Source organism: Enhydra lutris, unplaced genomic scaffold, assembly GCF_002288905.1.
Source record: "Enhydra lutris kenyoni isolate GAN:26980312 unplaced genomic scaffold, ASM228890v2 scaffoldscaffold12, whole genome shotgun sequence".
Lineage (NCBI taxonomy): Eukaryota > Metazoa > Chordata > Mammalia > Carnivora > Mustelidae > Enhydra > Enhydra lutris.
In genome coordinates this window covers 74,108,903-74,132,378 of record NW_019154096.1, presented here as the reverse complement: position 1 = coordinate 74,132,378, position 23,476 = coordinate 74,108,903, and the positions used below count along the sequence as shown (strand labels likewise).

The following is a 23,476-nucleotide window of genomic DNA, read 5'->3' as shown; positions in this document are numbered from 1 at the left end:
TGGCCTGGCCAACCAGGCCGGCGTAAATCCCACTCACTTCCTGCCGACCTTTCGACACCGACAGATGTGTTTTCTTACAAGTGTCACGAGGGCTCTCTCCGCTCGCTGACCTCATTGCATTTTAGTGAAGCCATTTTCCCAAGTTCTGTTTCTCAAATTCCTTTCACCCCATCCTGAGTTCCCCTCTAAGAATAAGATCACCCCGCCTGCATTTTGTGCCACTTTCCGTTCTGCTTCTTGGACCCCGCTGGGGGATCGTAGCCCACCCTGGGCCCCCTCAGCCTGAAGCCTCCGGTGCCCTGTGACCTGAGGGAAGTTGTGGCTTGAAGAAAAGGCCTAATGGAGACACACAAACCAGGACTGCGACAACGACCCATCATGTCCCTGTGAGAGAGAACCTCCTAGGATCTCTAGGTGTTGCATGTGGACGTGTGCCATGACGAGCTCATCAAACACTGGGAGCCCACGGCTGTGACCGTGAGGTGGGTCCCTAGTGGGTGACGTCATGGCAGCTGTGTGACCTGGACAAGTCACTGCCCAAGGCAGGGGTGGGAGGGACCATGTCAGAGGTCCTAAACCCCTGAAAGTTTCTGAAGCGGACACCCTCTTCCAAGAGCAGACGCAGGAGCTGTCCTGGAGGCCGGAAGGCAGTGTTGGTGTTTTAGCCTTTTTTTGGAACTCAAACAGCAAGCACTGCTAGGAGACTGGCGAGTCACTGGGGCGCCTGGGTCCGACCCTTGATTTCTGCTCAGGTCGTGACCTCAGGGTCCTGAGATTGAGCCCTGTGTTAGGCTCCTCGCCTAGCAGGGAGTCTGCTTGAGATTCTCACCCCCGTCCCCACTTCCCCTTCTGTCATGTGCATTCCCATGCACACGCTCTCTAAAATAAATAAATCTTAGGGGGCGCCTGGGTGGCTCAGTGGGTTAAGCCTCTGCCTTCGGCTCAGGTCATGATCTCGGGGTCCTGGGATCGAGCCCCGCATTGGGCTCTCTGCTCAGCAGGGAGCCTGCTTCCTCCTCTCTCTCTACCTGCCTCTCTGCCTGCTTGTGATCTCTCTGTGTCAAATAAATAAATAAAATCTTTAAAAAAAAAAAAATAAATCTTAAAAAAAAAAAAAGAAAAAACAACAGACCAGCCAGTTACTGGAGGGTGTGAGTCTGGAGCCACAGGCCCTGACCCCTCAGGCCCTGATCTGGGCTTCCTCTGGGCTCACTGTTCTGAAAGCATCTGGGCTGGAGGAGCACCTCGGTTCGGTGTTCACCTGCGACAGTGGGGACTTGCCTGAGGTTAACCAGAGCAGGTTTGACGACTCAGGTGGTGCTGGGTGTGTTTGCAGTGTAGACTGCAGAATTATTTCTTGACTTGGGCAGAGTGGAACTTACCAGCAGGCTGCTTGTATGTGTGTTGGGTGACTTGACGCCCGGAAGCACCTAGAACATTGCCTGTCGCACATTAAGCACCCTGCGAGTGTTGGCCCGTGCTGAAGTGACAAACCTCCCAGCCATTCGGGGCTGTACTGTGGGAGCTCCTTGCTCCAAAGGCCGGGTGTGCTGGTACCTGGTCTCTGTTTTCCTACTGAGTTTACAAACGGGCAGTCTTTGTTTTTGCGGATCTCTCGTCAGACCGCATGTGGGCGTTCCCGCTGGGGTCTGGACAGCTCCAGACTGGCTGGGGCAGGGGCAGGTGTTACTTGTGGTTTAGGGACCGTGGGTTTAGCTCAATGGGGTGTAGCTGTCACACACATTTTCAGCCTGGCTTGTGTGGCCCAGGATGGCTCCTGGGCCTCCAGACTCTTGCGCCTGCACAGCTGCTGGGCAGGGAGTGTCTTGGGGACCCCAGGGGCTGAGCAGAAACAAGGTCTACAAGGGCTGGGCGTGACCCAGAGTCCTTGGGTCTCACGTTCTTCATCTGTGAAGATAGCAGTTTGGATGTGGTAACTTCTCAAGTCTCAGAATATTCCAGAAATGCCAGGGTTCCAAGAAAACATCAAGGCCCACACAAGTGTGTGAGTGAGTGTGTGTGTGTGCACGTGCAGGTGCACACTTCTGCACCACGGCTCCACTCCCTGCCTTTTTCTGCCCTTTGGGCTCTGGGCGAGGCTCGCTGATAATCTCCGAGCTCCCATCTGTCGTTCACGGTGCGGGAATGGCCAGGTGTGTGCTCTGGTGATCCGTGCAGCCTGCCTTTCCTGTACCTGTGCTCTTCCTCAGGCTGGGAGAGCTCAGCGGTAGCGAGAGCTGCAGTGGACCACTTCTGAGCCCGGGAAAGCAGGAGCACCTGTTTCTCCAGGGACGCACCGTGCCGAGGGTGGCCTCGAAGGCTGCATTCTCAATGTGGGGCCCAGCCCCTGATAGATATTGTTTAATGCCCCCAGATGTATGGGTGAGCATGACTCAGAGTGGAGACCCCGGGGTCCCTCCGTGAACTCTGTGTGCACTGAACGCAGCCCGGAAACGTACTCTAGCGTTAACCATCTGTGGTAAGGGAACACCACCGCCGGCTTTCTGTTCTCCAGGCCTGTGGGCCTTGCCCATGCGAGGAGGGTGTCGTGTACCCTGGAGCTCACAGAAGCAGGTAGATCACAGACCTCGTGTCAGCGTGGGCAGCTGAGGAGTGACAGCCTTCTGGCAGCTTTCTCTGAGCATTCGCTGTCCTGTGGGTAACAGATCTGGTGCTGGTGCTGTACAAGGGTGTCATTGTTTTTTTGGGGGTTTTTTTTGTTTTTTTTTTTTTATCTCTTCTGTTGGTCTCCCATATCCGTGACTGCAGTGTGTTGAAAACGGTGCATTCTCAGCTTGGGGAGCAGAACACAGTTTAAAGGGAGGGTTAGGGCATTTTTCTCTTTGTGTCGCTCCCTGAAAACACAGGTCTCTTTCAGGAGGCGTGGGCTCGGGTATTAAAGGAGTCAGAGGAAGGGTGGGTGGGCTGGCAGCCCCACCCTTCACCAGCCCAGCCCATTCTGATTCCCCGGCATCGTAGCTGTGAGGGCCCAGCACCTGGGCCTGTCAACATTTGTTGGAGTTTTGGGGCACACGCCTGGACTTGGGTTGACTTGCCGTGGGTGTTGTGAACAAAGCCAGGATTCTTGACGGGACCCCCGCCAAGGTGGTCCTGTGCTTCCCTGAGCGTCACTGGTGCAAGGCCCGACAGGATTTCTTGGGGCAGGCCATCCCCAGTATCATCAGTAGGCGTGGATCAGTCTGCTCCGGCCACTGTAGCCAAGTGCCAGCCGCCGGGTGTGTGGTCACGTGGCTCTGGAGACTGACTGAAAGTCTGAGCGCAGGACATCAGCAGGGTTGGTTTCTTCTGCAGGCTGGGAAGGAAGGACCTCTTCTAGGCCTTTTGTCTTGCTTGTAGATGGTCGTCTCCCCCCTCTGTCATCATATGCAGTCCCCGTGTCCGAATTTCCTGTTCTTAGATGGACTCAGAGGGACTTAGAGGGACTCTGGCCCTTTTGGACAAAGGTCCACCCTGATGACCTTAGTGTAACTTGATTACCTCTGTAAAGATTGTGTCCCCAAATAAAGCCACATTCTGAGGTACGGGGACATCTGACTTGAATGTCATTTTTGTGAGGGACGGTGCATAACTCAGTCCATATAACACGGCACTTACCCTGCGTGTGACCGAGGGCACTTAGCTGAAAATGTGTGTTAAGCTTTGGGGTGTTCTGATACAGACAGTGAGACCACAGATAGGCAGTTTGGGCAGCAAGGAAGGGCATTCGAGAAGCTGCCTTCCCCTAGAATGACATCTTGTGCCATTTGCACATTTTGTTGGTCCGGGGACAGAACATCATGTCCTGATATCCCACCTTCTCCAAGCCTCACTTCCTCTGCCTCTTCTTTGGCTGGCTGGGGCTCCAGAGCATGCAGCGCCCCCCAAAATCAGCTCAGAACGGAGTTCTCAATGGTGATCACCTCTTCAAGAGTTCTTTGATAGGGTTTCTTGTAAAATTCAGATCTCTGGGCAGTAGCACAGGGCGAGCTGTAATTGTCCAAACAGGTGATTGTATGCACGTGACCTGTCCCGTGGTAGCCCTGTGTGTGAAGAACCCAGTTTATTAGGACAAGGGTTCACACCTCTGGAACGTTCTCATGGGGAATGTTGCCACCTCCTTCCCTTGTTCAAGCAACCTCTCTATAGCCATCGTTCGAAATGTTCTGGGCTATAATAAATGTTAAGAATTGTATTGCTTACCCACCAAAGACTCGGAGAACAGAACTGGAGGTCCCCTTTTGTAACACTGGGAAAGTACTCCAGGAATACTCCATTACAGAAAAACGGAAGGAGCTCTCTAGAGGCTCCCCTTCTCGAATTTGATCAGCAAAGATGAATCTGTGTGACATACAAGTGTCCTCCCCCATCTGACTGCCAGCCAGCCAGCCGCCCTCCTTTGGTTGCCATCATGGATACAGACCCTCCCCACCCCGCTGGGTTTCCAGTCCCCCTCCCCACCCCCATCCTTCACATTGAAACCGTGTCAGACAAAATGAACAGTGGCCCGCGGTTTTATTTCATTTCGTTAAATAGCGACATCGAAGATGAAGATTTTCCTTTTTGTGACTCAGCTTGAAAAGATAAGGTCCGGGCAGAAGGCATTTCAGTCAGAAGACCTTCTGGAGTTAGGGATGTCTGATTTCCGGAACCCTGCCGCCTGAGATGGGGCACCCTGTGAGCCCACAGATGCCTCCACGGTGATAGCCAGTGGGTTTTCTCTAGGGAAATGTGGTGATGGGCTTCGGTTGTTTGTAAAGATCCTTTGTCAGAAAACAAACCCACGACTCTGTCCCTGAGCTCTGAGTTGACTTTCCTGACTTCTGTCTTTGTGTAAGCCACTCCTCATTAGAATAAAGGATGGGCCACTCCCCAGGCCCTTGAAGCACTCCTGTCCCACAGCGTGTGCCCTGGCATGTGCCCTGAAGCACCGGCCCCTCTGACACGAGCAGCTGTGAGCTGATGGGTGTGACGGGGCCCTTCCCGGGTGCCGAGCGCTTTCTCCCCAGGCTGGGCTGGGCCGGGCTGCAGGGTTACTCAGGAGTGTCTTTGGTTTGGTCCTCACTGGCTACTGTAACCCATTCGGCACCAGACTGGGCAGGCTGGAGCTCCCTGCTCCGTCAGGCAGGTGGGCCGGATCAGAGTAAACGCCTCGAGCTGTTCCTTAGAGATCACCTTTCCAGACACCAGCTTTTCGGAAGCGAACAAGGGGACCCAGCCAGCCATCGTTTGGATGGCTAACTTCATCTCCAGTAGACCAGCTCCATTCCGCTCTCCTGGCAGCCTTGGACCTGGTGAGCCATGCCTGGCAGCCTCCTTCTGTTTCTCCTGGGTTGTCTGGTGGCCCACACGCCATGCTGGGTCATCTCCCTAAAGGGGGCAGTTACAGGACCATTGTGTCCAATGCAGAGAGCAAAGATCAGGAGACTCCTAGGACACTCCCCAGAGACGGCTGAGTTGGGGGTCAGGTGGGACACCCTGGCATCTCTGTGGGGTTCTTCAAAGACCTGGCCTGCCAAGTCAGGCCAAGAGGCCGCTGTGTTGCCCAGCGGCATCTGTTGCCATGCCAACGCTGGCTTTGAACCGGTGCTAGGAAAGGAGGCTGCTCTTGGGGAGCTCTCGCGATCGGAGGAGGCATGTGCATTACCCCTACTTCAGCGTCTGTGGATGAAGCCAGGCGCTCGCTCGCTCTCCCTCTCTCTCTCCCCCTCCCTCTCCCTTCCCACAACCTGCACCACCCGGGTGCCGGCAAGTGTGGAGAAGGGAGCTGATTTACTGCATCCGTGTGTTGGCTTCTTAGAACCTGGTGGTCAGAGAAGACTGGGGAGGTCAGCGCGCCCTCTGCTATGCTCACTGAAGGGGTTCAGGGAGAAGGCCCTGCCTCCAGGCCACCGCCTGGTCAGAATTCACTCCCAAATGTAGTGGGAAACATTCACTCTTTTTTTTTTTTTTTTTTTTTAAGATTTTTGTTTATTTATTTGACAGAGATCACAAGTAGGCAGAGAGGCAGGCAGAGAGAGGGGGAAGCAGGCTCCCCGCCGAGCAGAGAGCCCGATATGGGGCTCGATCCCAGGACTCGGGGATCACGACCCGAGCCAAAGGCAGAGGCCTTAGCCCACTGAGCCACCCAGGCGCCCCGAAACATTCACTTTTTTCACCTCCCTCTCTCGGTTCGTGTCTCCCGAAAAGTTGGCGTATTCTGAGGTCGTCTGTGGTTCACAACACACTGAGGCTGGGGGTCACAGAGAATTGCGCAGTTACCAGCTGACCAGCTGTGCGGAGTGCGGAGCCTCGTGGGGGGCACCTTTGCTCCGTTTCCACCTCCTCTTCCCTCCCCAGAAACGGCATCCCTGCCAAGTTTCTTTTATTTTTCATCACTGTGGCTCATTCCTCATGGATGTGTCCTTAAACAAGAAGCATGGGCATCATGGAAAACCCGTCCTTCAGGGTGGCCGTGCCCTTCCTGGATCAGGGAAGCCTCTGCTCCATGACCCACCACATCGGCTCACTCATCCCCAAAGGGGCAAATCTCAGCCACCAGCCCAGGCCAAAGATGGGGGGGGGTGGCGGGGGGTGCCTGGGTTCCCTTTCCCACAGCTGGTCATGGTCCTGAATCTAAACATATCTGTGGTTTTAAGTGTTCGTTTTGCATCGGAGGTTGAGGAAGATGCGGTGCGTCATCCTGAAAGCAGCTCGGGCCTTTCCTTCTGGAAGCGTCGGGTTTCATTTTCTCTCCAGGTTCTGGGTAGAGTCCAAGTTGGGATTGAAATGAACAAGGTGAGTCCCAGAGTTGTGCGTCGGGCTCTGGGGCCTGGGAAGGCCACGCCGGGCATGCAGTGCCCTCTGCCGGCCAGAGGGCCCCATCGCTGGCCTCCAGGCCTGCTCCTGGGAACGATTAGCCCCGGAGAAGGTCCGGTCCGCCCCACACGGGTGGTTTCCCAGGAGCTTTGCATAAGAGCCAAGCCTGCAGAGAGCATCCCCTCACACAGGGATTCCGGACTGCTCGCTGTCAAGAGACAAGCAGTCTGGGCTCTTCGGAGAGGTAGCAAGACCGAGGTGTTCCCTGAGGAAGGCAGACGCTCCAGGAGGGCAACTGACAATTCCGAGCCTCCCACTGGCAGGAAAGTAGGAGGCAGAGGTCTTCAAAATCTAATGTTAAGATTTTTTTGTTTAAAGATCTTGGCGATTAGTTTGAGAAAAAACTAATTCCTCTAAAATTGTCCTTTATTCGGCATTGAAATACAAATGCAATTCCTGTTAGAATAAGCAAATGATCCTACCTGCCTTGAAAGTGTTAAATCTTTCCTCTCCGCCCGTTCCTCCCCCATCCCACCCTGCAGCCCATAGACTAAAGTCGGTTTATTGGGGCATCTGGGTGGCTCAGTCGGTTCAGCATCTGCCTTGGGCTCAGGCCATGATCCCAGGGACCTGCTCAGCGGGGAGCCTGCTACTCCCTCTCCCCCTACTCATGTTTGCTCTCTCTCAAATAAATAAAATCTTTAAAAAAATTTTTTTTAAATTTATGTTTTAAGTAATCTCTACACCCAGTGTGGGGCTCGAACCCCCAACCCCAGGATCACGAGTCACGTGCTCCTCCCTCTGAGCCAGCCTGGCACCCTCTGTCGACTGTTTTGAAGTTCAGCACAGTGTCCCCTGGTGGCTCCTGCCTTCCCTGCCCTCCAGGCCCCGGCCCTCAGTGGCCATCCATTCTCGGTGCTTTTACTCTGCCCTGGACCACAGCAGGTGCAGACATCACCTTCAGGTGACCTTTGGGGCCCCGGAATAGCCACCCCAAAAGCCTCCCATTGCTCACAGGCCCTGCAGGGGCCTTTCAGGAGAACTTTCCGATGTCCCGAGGTTTCCTCTGTACGGTATTCGCGTCCGTTCGCTCAGATCTACAGTAATTTCCTACTCTCGGTAGGTAACGAAAGAGGAGTTACCTGGTCACGATGGAACTTGAGGCCGCTCTTCCTGTCACTCTGTCCAGGCAAACTTATCCACTCCAGGTCGGGACTGTCGTGCCGGAGGAGGGAAGGGTCAGAAAACTGGGGAAGGAAACATCCATCTGTTCCCGTGGTTCCTCGGTCTCAATACCATGGACAAAAGGGGGTGTTTTACATTTCTTTAATTAAATGAAAATTTGTTTATTTGTCTTTATCTTTTTTGTTGTTTGCTTTTGTTTCTAAAGACCATTTTATTATAAAAATGAATGTATTAATTTTTGTTGCATACTTGTAAGTGAAGTGCCTTGGAAATGTGTGAAAATCCTGAACAGGGGAGAGTCTCGTTTCCTTCAGCACGGGAAAACCAACACTCAGTTTTCATTAGGACACAAAACAACCAGTTAGGAAAATCACGAAGCGGTGCTGTTCACGTCCCCTGTTCTTGGTGATGGTTGCTAGCAAGTGAAAATATTGAGAATTCTTGAATTTTTGCATTTAACGCCGGGAAAGGAATGTCATGTACTAAGAATCGTAGACGGCGCAGGAGGGCTCACTTGGCGCTGTTGGCCGAGGAGCTGATCTCAGCACAAGGGAGGCTTTGACATTTGCTCCTTCCTGGTGGAACATGGCCTCTAGCCTCACGGGACTGACGCCCTGCGCTGGGCTTCCTTGTGCTTCTTAGAAGTCTTGCTTTCTGGGTTGGTGACCTTACAGGCTGTCCACTCTTTGCCTCTCTCCCTCCCTCAGAGCCCCAGTGAGTATTTTGCTGGGGGACCGGAAGGAAAGCCTTAAATTCCAGACCCACAATTCTTAGCCTCACATTCAAACTGTAGAAAGTTCTGGAACCTTTGATTCTTTAGTAACCCATTAGGCAGCAGAGCTTTGACCTGGCCTGCACTGCTGAGGGTAGTCACTGGGTCCTGTATGTTCATCCAGTTGGGTGAGCCCATTCTTCTGTTCTGGTGCAGGAGTTTTAATGATTGATCTTGGGCTCTACCATAATACGGTATAAGAACTCTGGCTTCTTAAAATCCAAACGCGTCTGACTTCGGAAGCTCACCTAGCCCCGGGTGCCGGAGGAGTGCAGTGGGTCTGTGCTAAAGGCACTTGACACTGGCCATGCACTTTGATGATCAGAGCGTGGGGCCCATGGAATCGATGGAGGGTGTGTGACCAGGGTGCCCTCGGCTTGGGCTGCCGGGAGTTCCTGGGGAAGGGTGAGGAGCCTTATGGAATGGTGTACGGGTCTGGTTCAGGAGCCAGAATGAGGCTTCAGTTATGGAAGGGGCCTGCTGCCTACCTCTATCCAGGATCAGGACTGGGAGTCACCTCTGCACCTTATGCTAGGCCACTTGTACAAACCATGGGGGTTTCCCCTTTCAAAAAAAAACCCCTAGATACGCCCAAAAGTTCCTGAAGAAATGAGGAAGAGTAGTAGCTTTGAAACATTTACAAAACTGACTTCAGTGAGCTTACTTCCCACAACCAATCTTGCCCCAAAGCATCCTTTTCTTCCTTAAAATGCAGTTTTAATAATTTTGTTGTTTGTTGTGCCGTGATGTCAGCCACTTCCCGAAGGCTAAGCCAGTGTTTTTCCCGGTGATCCCTGACCCCGTAGCATATTTCTAAAAAACACAAAAAAAACCCACAGGCCCCGTTCAGAGCCTTCTACCCAGCTGTTTCCCCAAGAAAGGAATCTGTTGTTCCAGTTTGGCTTCTGAAAATGCTGGAATAGGTCCTTTTGGGGGTAACCTGAAGACCAGTGACTCTGCTGGGTCTCAGGAGAGTCAGAGTGTCCTGGGCAGTTGGCCTCGGTGGGCCCGCAGTGGCAAGGCACTGAATATGTTGACCTTGTGCGCCCCGGCAGGTGCCTGGCCTGCCGCCCTGCTGGGTCACTCACAGGTTGGTGAACAGGCCTGTGGTTCTCACTAGAGCCTTGTAGGGTGGGGTGAAGGAGACCTGAGGAGTGGTGCCCTGGTCCCCTTAGGGATCCCAGCTCGGAAGGGAGGGAGCCGTTGTCGTGCCCTTGCTGCTGGGGGGCCCTGGGGGCCTTTTCTCCTTGCACTGGATCATTTCAGCCTCTCCAGTGGAAACTGTAGCCCGCGTGCGGGCGTACAGTGCGATAGGTTGAGGACCCAGAGGGTTTACTCGGAATTTAGCGGCACCTGCTTAATTGTGACTCTCTTAGTTTGTCCGCGCGTTGCACAACTTGGTCTCTCCTGAGGAACGTGGTGTTTACGTAGATTTCCTTAAAAAGAATGGAAGGTGATCGCCATGGTTTCAGAAGACTTTTCCTTTGGAAAGACATCCGTTACTTGGTGTGACTTCTTACCATCTGCCTAGTGTTTACGAAGATGAGGAATTAGAGTCAAGAAACTGAGGGCATTTTTAAAACTTGGGATTTTATGAACGTAAATGAGCAAGGACTTGGGGTTTCTGTGCCTTGTGGAGTTTTGGTCCAGGCAGGTGGGCTTTTCATGGTCATATTTAGTGAAATCAGTCCCCCAGATTTTAGACCTCGTTGGATGAGGGGAACAACCCATTTCTCCTGTACCTGTACTCGCTTTGGGGTGTTTGTTTTGTGTTTGCTCATGCAAGCGAGCGGTAAGATGAAGCGTCCTTCCTGTTTGCCGCCCTGCTTCATCTCAAGTTTCTCTTGGAAACCCACGTAGAACAAATACCCCACCTTTGCGGCTGCTTTCTGGTGGAGACAGGAATCTGAATATCTTTCTCACGCAGGCATCTTTCTCCTTCTGCAATGAGCCAGATTCCCTGACCCCAAACCTTTCAGCCCGGGATCACGCCTCTCATCTCACGCTAATAGAAGGTCAGATAGGGACTTCTGTGGTGGTTTGCTCTGCAGTTTTAGGATCTCCGTTTTGGAGGAGAAGACAATGCTGGTTTTTTGTAAGATTTGGCATTGAGGATCCTCCTTCTGAAAAGACCTGACTTTCCTTCTGACTGACCCTTTTTGAGTTCCACTGAGGTCACCCTCCCAGCCTCAGCTGGAGGGAGCGGTGTCTGCTGTTGGCTCCCAGGGGCAAGGAATGTAAAAACATCCTTATTTTTTTTTTTTACAAACATGGAGCCTGCTTCCCCTTGGTCATCATGCAAGTGGGTTGTAGAATTTACAACCCCCTTGCAACAACACCACGATCATGGTTCAGAGTTGTACGGTTTGAACCCAAGAGGGACAGTGGGACACCTCTCCCACCCCTTTTCCTCTTCCATGTGTACTCGATTTGTTGTTAAACACAGATCGTAGGGTCAACTGATGATAGCAGTGATCAGTTCGGGGCCAGAAAAGGGCCTGATCAGTGAGTGAAGGCAAAGGGTGCTTTCACAGCAGGAGCTGTCCGGGAGCCCGGGGCCAGCGTGGAGGCCGCGGGGTGCTAGCCGTCCCCGCGTGGACACCAGCGAGAGACCGTAGCTCGTGGTTTCACTCTGAGGAGGGCCTGTCCCTGTCATCGGGAAGAGGGTTATGCTAATTAAGTCCTCATAAATAGCTTGCTCCCCGGGAGACCCAAGGAGGAAAATGTCACATTTCATACCTTCTTGCTTCAGAAGAGATACTGAGGGAAAAGGGACGAGGCTCCACAAATCGGTGGTCACTGCCTGGTGGCCTTGTGAGTCTGAATTCACTGTCTGCGTGGGTGGGTGCCACAGCCAGAGGGGGCCCCACAGAGGGACAGCATAGAGCCACCCCCCCACACACACCCAGCCCCAAAAAATACCCAGGTATGGGAGTCCATGGCCATTTTTCATTTTTTTTTTTAAATAATAGGATGCAGACTATTTGTGTAAGCCGATGCATGATCTTTCCTTTGATTGCATAATCGAGATTCTACTTATCAATTTTTCAGGACGCCATCTAATTATACAAATTAAAATTCAAAGGAAAGCAAAAAGAATGATTAGGCCTCACTTGGGGAATTGGAGGAGGAGGGTGTGAAAGCCAGCTTGCCTGGGATGATAATGCTGTCATTTTTCATCTCTAAGGCACTTCACAAATATTAACTAATTAATTCTCTCACCCCCCGGCTAACACGAGGCTCTGACTTTACACCGACGTGGCAGAGAGGGGCCACACTGCCGCTTGACCATCAAAACTCTGGACCCAAGCAGATGGAAATCACCAGGGCCCGGGGCCGCCCCATGGGTGTCTCAGGAACACCAGTGCTCACATTCGGGGAGAGGCCTTGCCATGCCCCTCTGTCTGGGACTCTTGGCCTCAGTTTGCTCGAGTTAGGCACTCCCTTGGCTCCTTTGTGTTGTTGCCTTTCCTAAAGTTCAGCAAAAGCAAAACCAGAATTTTCTAGAATGTGTCCATCACATCTGCACCAGGGACCTCCCAGGTGTTGACCGGTTTGCTTTCGGACGCCGTCAGTTCCTCCCTAGTCTGGTGTGGCCAGTGCGGGTTTGGGGAACTGCCCAGGTTTGGAGAGGGTGTCGTATGTTGCATTAATTATTTATGTGATTAGAAATTGTGCTTTTTCCCTAGCTCTTAAAAAAAAAATTGTGTAATTATTGCCATAAATCTTTGGGGTGTGTCTCGTTGCTGGGAAATTAGCCATTAACTACCAGGAAGTCTGCCTTCTCCTAGTCAGACCCATATTCTGACCTTTGATAAAGTAAGTCCCAGCGTTTTGCATAATTGATGACCGTATGTGATCACCATTATTAGCCCTGGAACCTCACTTTCGTCTCCTGTCCCCCCCCCCTCATTGCTGGTTGACTAAGGACAACTTTCTCTGTGCATGTACATGTTGTTAAAATAAGACCACAGCCATGAGTCAAAAAGCTCGGACATTGTGGGTACAGACGGTGACTTGTGGCCTCAGTTGGTATGTTCCGTGAGCAGGAAGTGAGGGTCAGAGCCTTCCAACCCCCTCCCTCCACAGACGAGCTGGGCAACAGCCCAGCTCCGCATTCCTCAGGTGGCCTGTGGCTTTCCCTCTAGAGAGTCCCGCAGCCCTCGACCCAAACAGGAGCCACCCCTCCTCAGCCGCGTTTCTGCCTGCAGGTGCGCTGGGACAGGCGTGGGCCCAGCCGCCGCTCCCCGGTGTCGAGGCCAGCAGCCTGGACCCTGCTGTCGCGATACCATCTGTGGCTCCCTTGAGATGCCAGGGAGGCCCAGGAAGGTGGCAATGGACACACTTGGCTTAAGTGGTTAGGTGGTATGTGGCTTCCTGCCCCATTCTCTTACAGTGGGGTCAGGGGCCCCCGCGTTGAGCAGTGGCTCTCCGGGGACTGGGCTGGGGGGAGTTTTGTAAACTGCCCCAGCTGGGTGTCTGTATCTCCGTGCCAGTAGGCCTGGGACCTGCTCCCCTGATGGTCCGGGGTGGTCTGGCGTCTGCCTCCGCCTCTCGGTGCTCAGCACAGGGCAGGCCTGGCGGGCCCCTGAGCTGGTATCTGGCGTTGGAGAACAAATGACGAACAATTCAGGTTGTCACAGTCCTGAAGCGAAAAGCAAGAGTTCTAGATGCTGTCTACTGCTTGCAGAAACAAGTGACAATTGTCTTGGGCATCTGCTCCCTTCCTGTCCCAGACGGAGGGTGGGAGCCCGGGACCGCAGACGAACAGCCTCCTTCTCCCGTGTTGGAGGAGAGTGAGAGCTGCTGGCAGGTGCCCATGTAGGAAGTGGCAGTAGAGTCCTGAATGACCTGTTGTCCTTGCCCCCAGGGTGTCCAGAGAGTAAGGATTCTTTTCTCCTTGTTTCAGGGTTCATAGTGGTGTAATGCCCGCAGACTCCTGCGCGTTCCCCTAAGTTCTTAGAGGACCGCTTTGCCTTTTGAATCAGAGAGTTGCAAAGTTCGATAAAGAATGGCCCTTGTGGATAAGCACAAAGTCAAGCGACAGCGATTGGACAGAATTTGTGAAGGTAAGAGCCAGCGTGATTGGCGGTTTGTAACCTGAGGTGCGTAGCCCCGCCCTGGAACCCTCGCCCCGCCCACCGATGACCCGTGGGGACCTGGTTTGCGGTTCGGACCGAAATCCATTGCAGCCAGAAAGCCCCGGCCCGAGCACCCCGCGCCTGGGTCCTGGGCTCCGTGGTCAGCAGACCTGACCTGTGCGCAGGGGTGCCCGGCTCCCGGGGGAGGGGTGGGCGTAGGAGGATAGCTGGGGAGGGAGTGGCCCTCGCACTGTTTCTTGCGCACACCCTCAGGTCACCCTGCAGATGGAGGACACCGTGTAAGAGGGCCATCTCTTTTCACTTTCTGAGCTTTCCGGACTTTTATCTGTTTCCGATTAAGATATTTACAGTGATGAATTCCAAGATATTCCTGAAGAGCCCAGTGTTGCCCCTCATTATGTGTTCACATCCCTAGTATCTTTGAAAATGTCTGGAAGTGTTTTATTCATGAAAGGAAAAATAAACATAATTAAAATCTAATGGAAACCTGGAGACGAACCTCTGAGATGTTGATTAAACACCATCCCCTCCTAATTAGGGAGCAGTAAGAAAGCCAGAGCGCGCGGCCCCAGGCATAGGGTTGAGCGCTCCAGGCGGCCACGGCCATGCTGCCCACATGGGTCAGCTCGGCCTGGTGATCGGTGACTTGGCAGCGGGTCTGTGATGGGGGCCATCGAGGGGAGCTCCCCCACCCCACTCCTCATGCGCTCACAGTCTGCTCGGCCCCCCAGCTGCCCACATGGAACTCTTTGCCCAGCTTCACGAGGTGGAGGCATCAAAGACGTGTTGTACCGTGTGACTGTGTGTCTGGCAAGAGGTCTGTGGTCACTGGCCCCCTACAGCCCTGGGTTCCCCTGCCATGTCGGGGGTTTGGGATTGAAAGGTTTTGATAAACAGAACAGAACTTTGAAACCTACAGAAAGATTGATGGACTAGAATGGACATGGAGACTCCCTTCAACAACATTCACCAGTGGAGAACATTTGCTGTCACTTACTTTCCTGTAGATGTACAGACAGCGAGAGTGTGTGTGTGTGTGTGTGTGTGTGTGTGTGTGTGTATGGATGGATGGGCAGGCTTTCCAGAACCATTGAAAAGGAAGTTGTAGACGCAGCCGTTCCCTCTGAAGGAAGACCTATGGCACGTGTCTCCTTTTAAGACCTCTCCTGATGTAAACACAGCGCCATAAACCCCCTACCCTGGGGACTGAACCTTGCTGCAGCATTCTGTAATACAGATCGCCTGTTCTCACTGTCCCCGCGCATGTATTTCCAGCTGCTTGGTTTGTGCAGAAACTCAGCAAGGGACCCGGTTAGTTGTCATGTCTCCTTGGTCCCCTTCGTCTGAACCTTTTTTCTTGGACTTTTTGAGTTTCAGAAGCATGGACACTCCTTGAAGAGCTCAGACCAGCCAGTTGGTCATATCCCACCTTCTGGGTTCACCTGATCGTGTGGGGATTTCTGAAATTTAAATTTACCTTTGACCTCCAGTGGAAAGGTGCTTCATTTTAGGTGACTGGGGCCCCTGTTTGGAAAACTTAGTGAATCAACTCTCCAAGGCTCATGGCAAAATGCCTGTGGTGCTGATTCTGACCCCTCTTCCCCAGGATCCTAGGATTTATCTAGATGTACCCCATCGGGGATGAGAATGGGATTGGAGAGCCGGTGGCCTTTCCTCCTCTATCATTAGGGCTGTCAGCAAGGGCAAGACCACTGACAGCTCTTTCAGACCCCACCCTCCCAAGCATGGGCCCCCAACCTCCCACCCACTTTTTATAATCAAAATGTCAGTATCTGCTTCATCCGTGAACGGCAATCCTGAGCTGGTTGCAGCCACGATTTTTTAAAATTTCTCGGTAGGCGCCATCAAGACAGACTTGGGAGTTACTCCGGTGTTCCTTGTAATCCCTGATCCCAGACATCGGCTTGCTGTCCCGTTCCGTGTAACAGCTGTTGGAAGATGCTTTGTTGGTGACGCTCGCATGGAGACATCGACTCAGCATCTTTTTGGGGGGCCGGGACAGGCGGCGCTCCTTTCCTAGCTGTGGCCATTGAGGCACAGAGCAGCCGGTGTGTGTGCGCAGGAGGCCAGGCAGTGTGCTGTTCCTTATCTGGCCTTTCCCTCACATCAGTGCTGTGGGTTCGGTCCTTTCTCCCTCCTGAAGGCCTCATGTGTCTGCACCCCTGGCTTCGGACTGTCCCCAGGATCTGTTCTATAAACCTGAACTAACTGCTTTTCAGTATTCTTCTAGAAAGTCCATCTAGCCCCGCAAGCTATTGTCTCCTTCCCTCTGCCAGTGCTCCCTTCCCCCCGCCCCCCAGGACTTCCTTTAGCTCATTGTTTTTTATTTTTATGATTAAAAGCATGAAAGCTGCCTTGCTTTGTTGTAGCCGCTCTGGGCTCCTAGGAACTTTTCATCTCGGCTTTTGGTCTCTGGAAACAAATCTCCAGAATTCTGTCCTCCCGGCTACCTTAAGACCCCAGTACATACCCCGGCTGTGGGATCCCACACCAGACAGGTCCTGGGTCCCTCCCCTCACGGCCTCCCACCCACCCCCCACCCGCCATGAACACTTCTGCTCTAGCTGAGCCAGTCTGGAGAAATCTGGGCATCATCCCTGCACAGATGCTGCTTCCAGGATTCTTACCTGCCTTCCAAGGCCCAGCCTCTTCCTCCTGGAAATCTCAAGGTCTCCTCCTGAACCCCACTCCCCTGTGGCCACTCCTAGCCACTCTCCCCTGTGTGGCTCCGAGTCAAAGTCAAGGGAAGTTGGGGTAGAGGGCAGGATCTGACTTGGGCTGCACCTGTCAGCCCCCCAATCCCACCCCACCCCATCCCCAACCCCAGGATGTTTCTGTCATGATCTGAGCACAGTGCAGAGTAAAGCTTTGCTTCTCACCAGCCAGTCTTTGGGACTCCATCCAAATCAGCTGGAATAATGGTCTTTCGAGCTGACTTAAAAACCAGATTTTAATTTTTTCTTTTTAAAGCGACCACTCTCTTCTGATATTTATCATTTGTTCTCTGCTCTTTCTGATGCCTGATATCAAACAGTCCTAGAGTGCTGTTGTGTAAGCACGGTGGAACAGGGTGTGATAACAGGCACTGGTCAGGGCCAGGCTGCCATCTCCACTTTTGGGTGTATAATTTAGCTCTTGGTTTCCCACGCTGTTAAGTTTGTGGCAGAATTGATACATTGCATTTGCGAATTACTCCATCAGAGTTTTGCTCTGTTGCTGCATCATGGCGGAGCTGGTATGATTTGCCCCAGATACCTGTTGGTCAGCTAAGAGGGCTTCGTGTCACTCAGTACCACACAAGTTCCCCAAAAAGCATTTTTGGAAAGCATTTTCTGGGTTTGTAGAAGGGTAGTATACCAGAATGGCTTTGCTGATGACTTTTTGTCAGAACATCTCATTGTGGGTTATGGTAGAACATTATTAAACACCATCCTTTCCTGTGGCTATGGAGAATGTGATTTGGAAAAAGTAGATACTTCATTTTACTTTATTTCGTTGAACGGTCTTACACGCGTGGAAAATGGTCTTGGTGATTGTATCAGTTGAGCTGTGATGAGCATCCGCTTTATAACGTAACTCAGGAGAGGACTCTCCCCTTCCTCTGCAGGAGAAAAATGAATGATGTGAACCTCCTTTTAAACAAACAATCCTATCCAACATGTCTTGCCTCTAGGGTGTTCTCATGAGCACAGAGATAAAAAGAGGTGAGAAGATGGGCTGCTTAAATGGACGTGGGGAAAAGAGAACCCAACAATATCTGTTGAACACATGAGTAGTTATAAAATCTGGGAATCTTTCTGCGTCAATTTTGTCACCAAGGAGGACAAAAGGAGTCAGAAAATGTTGCAGGGATGAGGTTAAAAGATCTTCCTCTAGTGGCATTCCGCTCTTCTCAATGGGATGAGCCTGTCGCCATGAGAGTCCATCTCAGTGCAACGTTCCCCCAAGAAAGTTTATTCATGGTCCCAAGAGTGTTCTAGAAGGAAAGATGTCTCCGAGCCTCCACGTTTGCCAGATGGCTGATGTGGTCCATGGAGGCATTGGGGCGACTGGGGGATCTTCCCTCATCAGGGCCTTTCATGGCACAGCTCACAGCCACCGGAGCCCATAGAGCAGGACTGGCCAGTATTTCCCCAGGTATACCTGAGAGGAGTCAACAGTCCCAGGCCAGAATCGCTTTGTCTTTTATTCATACGCAATTTTGTTTTACCTGTTTTGGTCTTGAAAGCACTTAACAGCACTTTGTACAGAAACTGTGTTGATGCTGGCCATCTCTAGGTAGTCCACAATCGTTTCTAATAAATATCCTTAAATAGCCCCAAAATGTGGATTTTAAAAGGGGGATTCATAATGTTGCTATACATTATAATTATATGTTTGACTTAGGCAATTATGCACATTTCCAGTAATTATGTGATTAGCGATAATTACATTAGCTATGTAAATATACAATAGTCAACTAGACATGACTTTACTCCAAGCATAAATGAATATATTGCCACAGTGAGCCCTATGTAAAGGACTGGTAAAGGAAGGGGGTGTGGTCAAGTGGAAGCTTAGTGGAAGTTACTTGCAAGGAATAGAAATCCACCTTTTTTCCCTTATCTGGTCCTGGCTCCTCCCCTGGGGTGCCGGTGGTCTGTCAGCTAGGGATGGGGTTCCTAGAATTGCCCACCTTCGGGCAGGCCCTCACGTTCTGCACATGAGTCAGGTTCAAGGTTCAGGGTTTTCTTCTCTCCCTGCTCCTCGGTAAAATGCAGCCTTCAGCTTCTCTCTGCTCTTGTCGATTTCACCGAATGGGCTCTGGCTGCGGCCGGAGGATTTGTTTTCATTCCCCGAGTTTCCACGGGCAGCGTGTCAGGGCCACCCGCTTCCACCTGGGGTGTGGGGGTCTGGTGTGTTTAGCCAATGGCTGCTCCTTCTGCTCTCTCCCCAGCACAGTGGATCTTGCCCTCCCTCAGGCTGGCTGCACCCTGTCTCGGTCCAGGTTTGGGCTCAAACCTCCCGAGTGCCCGAGAGCCAGCAGCTGGTCTCCCAGACTGCTTTGCTTTGGGAGCATTTCATCTGGTCATGGCCCTTTGGAGGAAAGGCCATCTCCTTTCGGGCTCAGTCAGCACCTCACAGGAACCAGGCTTAGTCTCCTTCGTCAGAGTAGGTCCAAGGGCAGCAGAGCCGTCGGAGACCTGCACACTGTGCCCCCCATGCAAATATGGAGGATATCCCTGGGCTTGGGTAGGTCCCAACATAGCTCAACCTAATGACAGGTATTTGGGGGGACAATGAAACCAGAGCCCCAGGATACGCTTGGCGGCCAGCTCTTTGCACTGTGACTCCTTTTTCAGAACTTACAAGGGATACACTGAAATGAGGCCCCTGCTTCTGACTAGTGTATACTCAGGCTACCAAAACTGTGGTTTTTATGAACATCCTGACGTTAATGGAGCTCTTGCTCTAACCGAGCTCAGGGTCCTTGGCATGTCTCTGTCCCCAGGGAGCCCTCAGGCGCCCAGCTGAGTCCAGGTAAGAATTGGGCTCAGCACCGCCAGCTGGGCTGTGAGGTCTCGGGAGGAGGGGGGCGGGTTCGGGGTAGCCATGTGCACCTGGTCACAGGGATCTCCATTCCTCCCTATACCCCTTGCCATGTGACTCACTCGTTGGGAGGGACTGGTCTCGTTTCCATGTCCTGGTTGGAAAGGTGTGTGTACCAAGAGGGTCCTTCCCATGCACCCTGGAGTGGGTGAAGCAGATTCTCAAAGCAGGGTGGGGAGTCAATCTTTTCACCTCCTGCAGGTCTTGGCAGCCCATCTCCTGACAGCCACCGAGGCCCATGGGCTGATGCCGTGCGCGGCAGGCTGTGGCAGTGTGGGCTGTTGCCAGGCAGCACTGGTGGACGGGGCCCCAGGGGCTTGTGGGCTCTCTCAGCTCAGTGCCTGCTGTGCACGGACGCTTGCAGGGCCCTCCCAGGACCCTCGCAGGTGAGCGTCTGTGCTTCAGCATGGGCATGGGTTCAGAGGCCAAGGCAGTCATGGGTAGGGTCCCCCTGCTGACCATGTACACCTGTCGTTTTCCCCATCACCCGGTATGTGCCTTGAGGGCCTTAAGGACTCACTGTCCCCATCGCGTCCTGTGCCCTATGCAGTCACACTGGTCTGTTCACTGTGTCGAAGGGACAAACATGTGTCGGAGAAAAGGACATGTCAGGAAGGATAGGGCTCTATCACCTTAAGTGAGAAGACCATGGGCTGTCTCTAGCAATTGATGTATTCCCTGGATTATTTCGGTGGTGTTCTCCTCTTAATAGGTATCGATTTCTTTGGACTTAGGGACAAAGTGACAAAGAGTGAATTAAAGAAGGTTCCTGGAGGTAGGTTATTTGAGCTGGACCCTGGTGAATGGAAATGATGAGGGCATCTCAAAGGTGAGAGGAAGGAATTCGGGAATATTCTGAACCCAATGCAGGGGAAGGGACATAAAACACACAGTGTGATGGAGTGAGGGGTGTCAGTGTTGGGGTGGGTTGGGGATTACCCGAGATTCTGATTTTGTGGGATTTTTGCTGTTATTGGAGGGTTTTTTGTAGAGAAGAAGGAAGGAAGGAAGCGGTTTTCATTGAGCACCTGCCGAAGCAGACCTTGCGCAGGGAGTTGTGAGCTCCTCCTGGTAGAGTTTTGTCCTGTGGCTTTATGCCCAGACCCGCATCCCAGCCTGCGGTTCCAGCACACACCTCCCCGCCCCCCACGCTCACCCCGAAAACATGCCCTAAAAGAGGAGTGGACTTTCTGCCCCATCACGAGTGGCAAACAAAGCTAATTTTCGTAATACTGCTGTCATTGTATTTATAATCTAGTTAGGAAATCAAGTCAGGAGCAATGTGCAAGCCTTTGTTTTCACTTTTCAAAGTGGCTACGTCTTAAGTCATGGGACTTAAGTCCCTGCTGGGACTGTTTTGAGGATGCTGCTCTCGGAGCGGTTGGTTTGGTTACAGGGCTCCATGTCGGGTCTGGGGTGCCCTTATGGTCTAAAGCTTCCGTCTTTCTTTTTTTTTTTTTTTTTCTTTTCTTTTTTTTTTTCTTTTTTCTTTTTTTTTCTTTTTAAGATCTCATTTATTTATTTGACAGACCGAGATCTCAAGTAGGCAGAGCAGCAGGCACAGAGAGATGGGGAAGCAGGCTCCCCGCTGAGCAGAGAACCCAATGCGGGGCTTGATCCCAGGACCCTGGGATCACGACCTGAGCAGAGGCTTTAACCCACTGAGCCACCCAGGCACCCCTAAAGCTTCTGTCTTTCTGCTAAGAGGTGGGGAGCACGCGTTCTGCTTCCCGGGTAGTCACTGCTGTCCTTCCTTCCGTTGAAATGGCGTCTGGACGTTCTGATTTTCTCCTGGCGAAAATGAGAAAATTTGTGAAAATGTAGATGGAGGCTGTCTTAAAACACCGCTACAATGTCCTGTCTGCTGTTTGACCAGTGCGCTTGGGTCCCCCACCCCCTCTGATTGTGATGAGCCAAGTGAGTTATTTTGATCGGGGCACTGGGGGAACAGAAGGACAGAAAACTTTAAAGGCAGGAAGCTGTTTTCAAACATAAATTCTAAAACACTCGACAGAAACAAACAACCAACACGGCCTGTACACATTGAAAAGTAGGAAGCAGGATGTCCTAGGCCTATTTTTGGCGCTGGTTCTGCCGGAAAACAGTGTGTAACCCACTAACCTCTGCGGTGTCCCCCAGGAGATGTCGCCTGTGGAAGGCAGATGTGTGGGCGCTGCTGGGGCTCCGTCCAGGGATCCAGCTGGCACAGGGGAGCATCTCAGGGCCTCTCATGTCCACCTTCGCTGGCAGAGTCTCCATGGTCTTGCGGCCTTGAGGGCCAGAAGAAGACCAAGAGCTAGAGGGCCAGCCAGAAGCGCTCCAGAGCTGGGCCTGGCCGCCTCCCGAGAAGGAAGCAGCAGGCAGGCCGGAAACGGCACAGCTGTCAAGGGACAGGCAGGCAGACCCAGCGCCCTTCATATGAGTCCAGACTTCAGACTGCCCGCCTCCAGCCAGTCCTTGATGTTTACGGAACTCGCTTATGAGCCAGTGTGAGGCGTTCTGTCTCTCGTGCTTTTCGAGTAGTTTCCTAGGTCACCGTAGTGGTTAGAACGTGAAATGCTTGTTGGTGGTTTGCCCAAGCACTGCTCCGTGGAAGGGCGGCCTGGCTGGCTGGTTGTCCCCTCCTTGGTTTTCTTCCCTCTTTTTCTGGAACCTTCTAGATCCTCTCTCAGTGTTTTCTGGTCTGCCTCCCGCACGGGGACGGGAAGCATGGGCTCAGGGAGGGTGCCGCCTGGAGCCCCGGGCTTGCCATCGGGTTACTCTGTTCCCACAGCTTTCGCTTGGGTTCGTTTTATTGGCGAGAGAATGTGGCTGTGTCTCTGGCAGTTTCCAGAAGATGGCTTTTTTACCCGATGCCGTTTTCTGTAGTGAAACTCTTTGCAGGATTAAAGAGTTAAGTCTCTGAGGCTCATTGCTCTTTCAGAAATTGGTCCCATCTTGCTTTATTTAGTCAACACGAGATTTTCAGAAAAGCGGCTCTCTCCAAAAGACGGCAGTGTGCTTTGAAAAACAGAGCTGCCGGAGTATTTAGGAAAGTGTGAGTCCAGTTCCAGGTGTTTTTACCTCACGCAGGAAACGTCTGTCATCATATTGGGCAGCTTGTGGAGCTGGGGCTGCGTGAGTTTGGGCGGCTTCCGAGCACGATGTGTTGGGTGACGGAAGGGACACCCGGGCCGCCTCATTCTGGTGTGGGGGGTGGCGCCCACCTTGCAGCTTCTCCCCGCGCCGGCTGCCCCACCTTAGGCATGACCCCTTCCGCTCCTTCTCAAAAACTCGTTCGTGGTTTCTTAGGAGCTGCTGGGTCCTCGTTCTAGACAGTCCTGCTTCCGTTGGAGAACTTGAACCGTGAACGTGATGTGCGTCAGCCAGGTGGGTCTCCTGAGCCACCCCCGCTGCTGGGATCCCGCCCAGGCAGTTCTCGGGGTCCGTCACCTGCCTCTGAAGGGATGCGCCTGCATCACGGATGGGACCCCGGAGCCCTAGAGCCACACGATGTTACGGCTTTTTTTTTTCTTTTCCTTTTTTAGTTTATTTTTAAATTTTTAAAAATTTTTCCTTTATTTTTTTTTTTAACATATAATGTATTAATTAGCCTCAGGGGTACAGGTCTGTGAATCACCAGGTTTACACAGTTCACAGCACTCACCATAGCCCATACCCTCCCTAATGTCCATCACCCAGCCACCCTCTCCCTACCCCCCTCCCCCCGGCAACCCTCAGTTTGTTTCGTGAGATTAAGAGTCTCTTATGGTTTGTCTCCCTCCCGATCGCATCTCGTTTTATGTTTATTACAAGATGGGGAGAAAAGGAAATGGGTGGATGGGCTTAACCCGAGGCTTCGGACAGCGTCTATCATCAGCCCTCGGCAGGGGTCCCCAGCTCCAGCAGCAGCCCCATGTGCCCCACTTTGAGGGCCAGCAGAGTCCAAGTTCAGGAGTACTTTCTGATACTCAAGCAGTTAATTTTATAGGTGACCTCGTCAATACTTGGGAGTTTGGGAAACTCTTAAGCA

General features: G+C 52.5%; 1 protein-coding gene across 2 annotated transcripts in view; it reads left to right on the top strand.

Moving 5' to 3' along the window:
- LOC111145392 (C-terminal binding protein 2) overlaps positions 1–23,476 on the top strand; it is a 153,746-nt gene that overhangs the window by 94,036 nt on the left and 36,234 nt on the right. For both annotated transcript variants that reach the window (XM_022500265.1, XM_022500266.1), the window contains exon 4: positions 13,662–13,821. In XM_022500265.1, coding sequence (XP_022355973.1) covers positions 13,764–13,821 — 58 coding nt within the window. In that variant the 5' untranslated portion in view covers positions 13,662–13,763. The remainder of the gene's footprint in view (positions 1–13,661; positions 13,822–23,476) is intronic.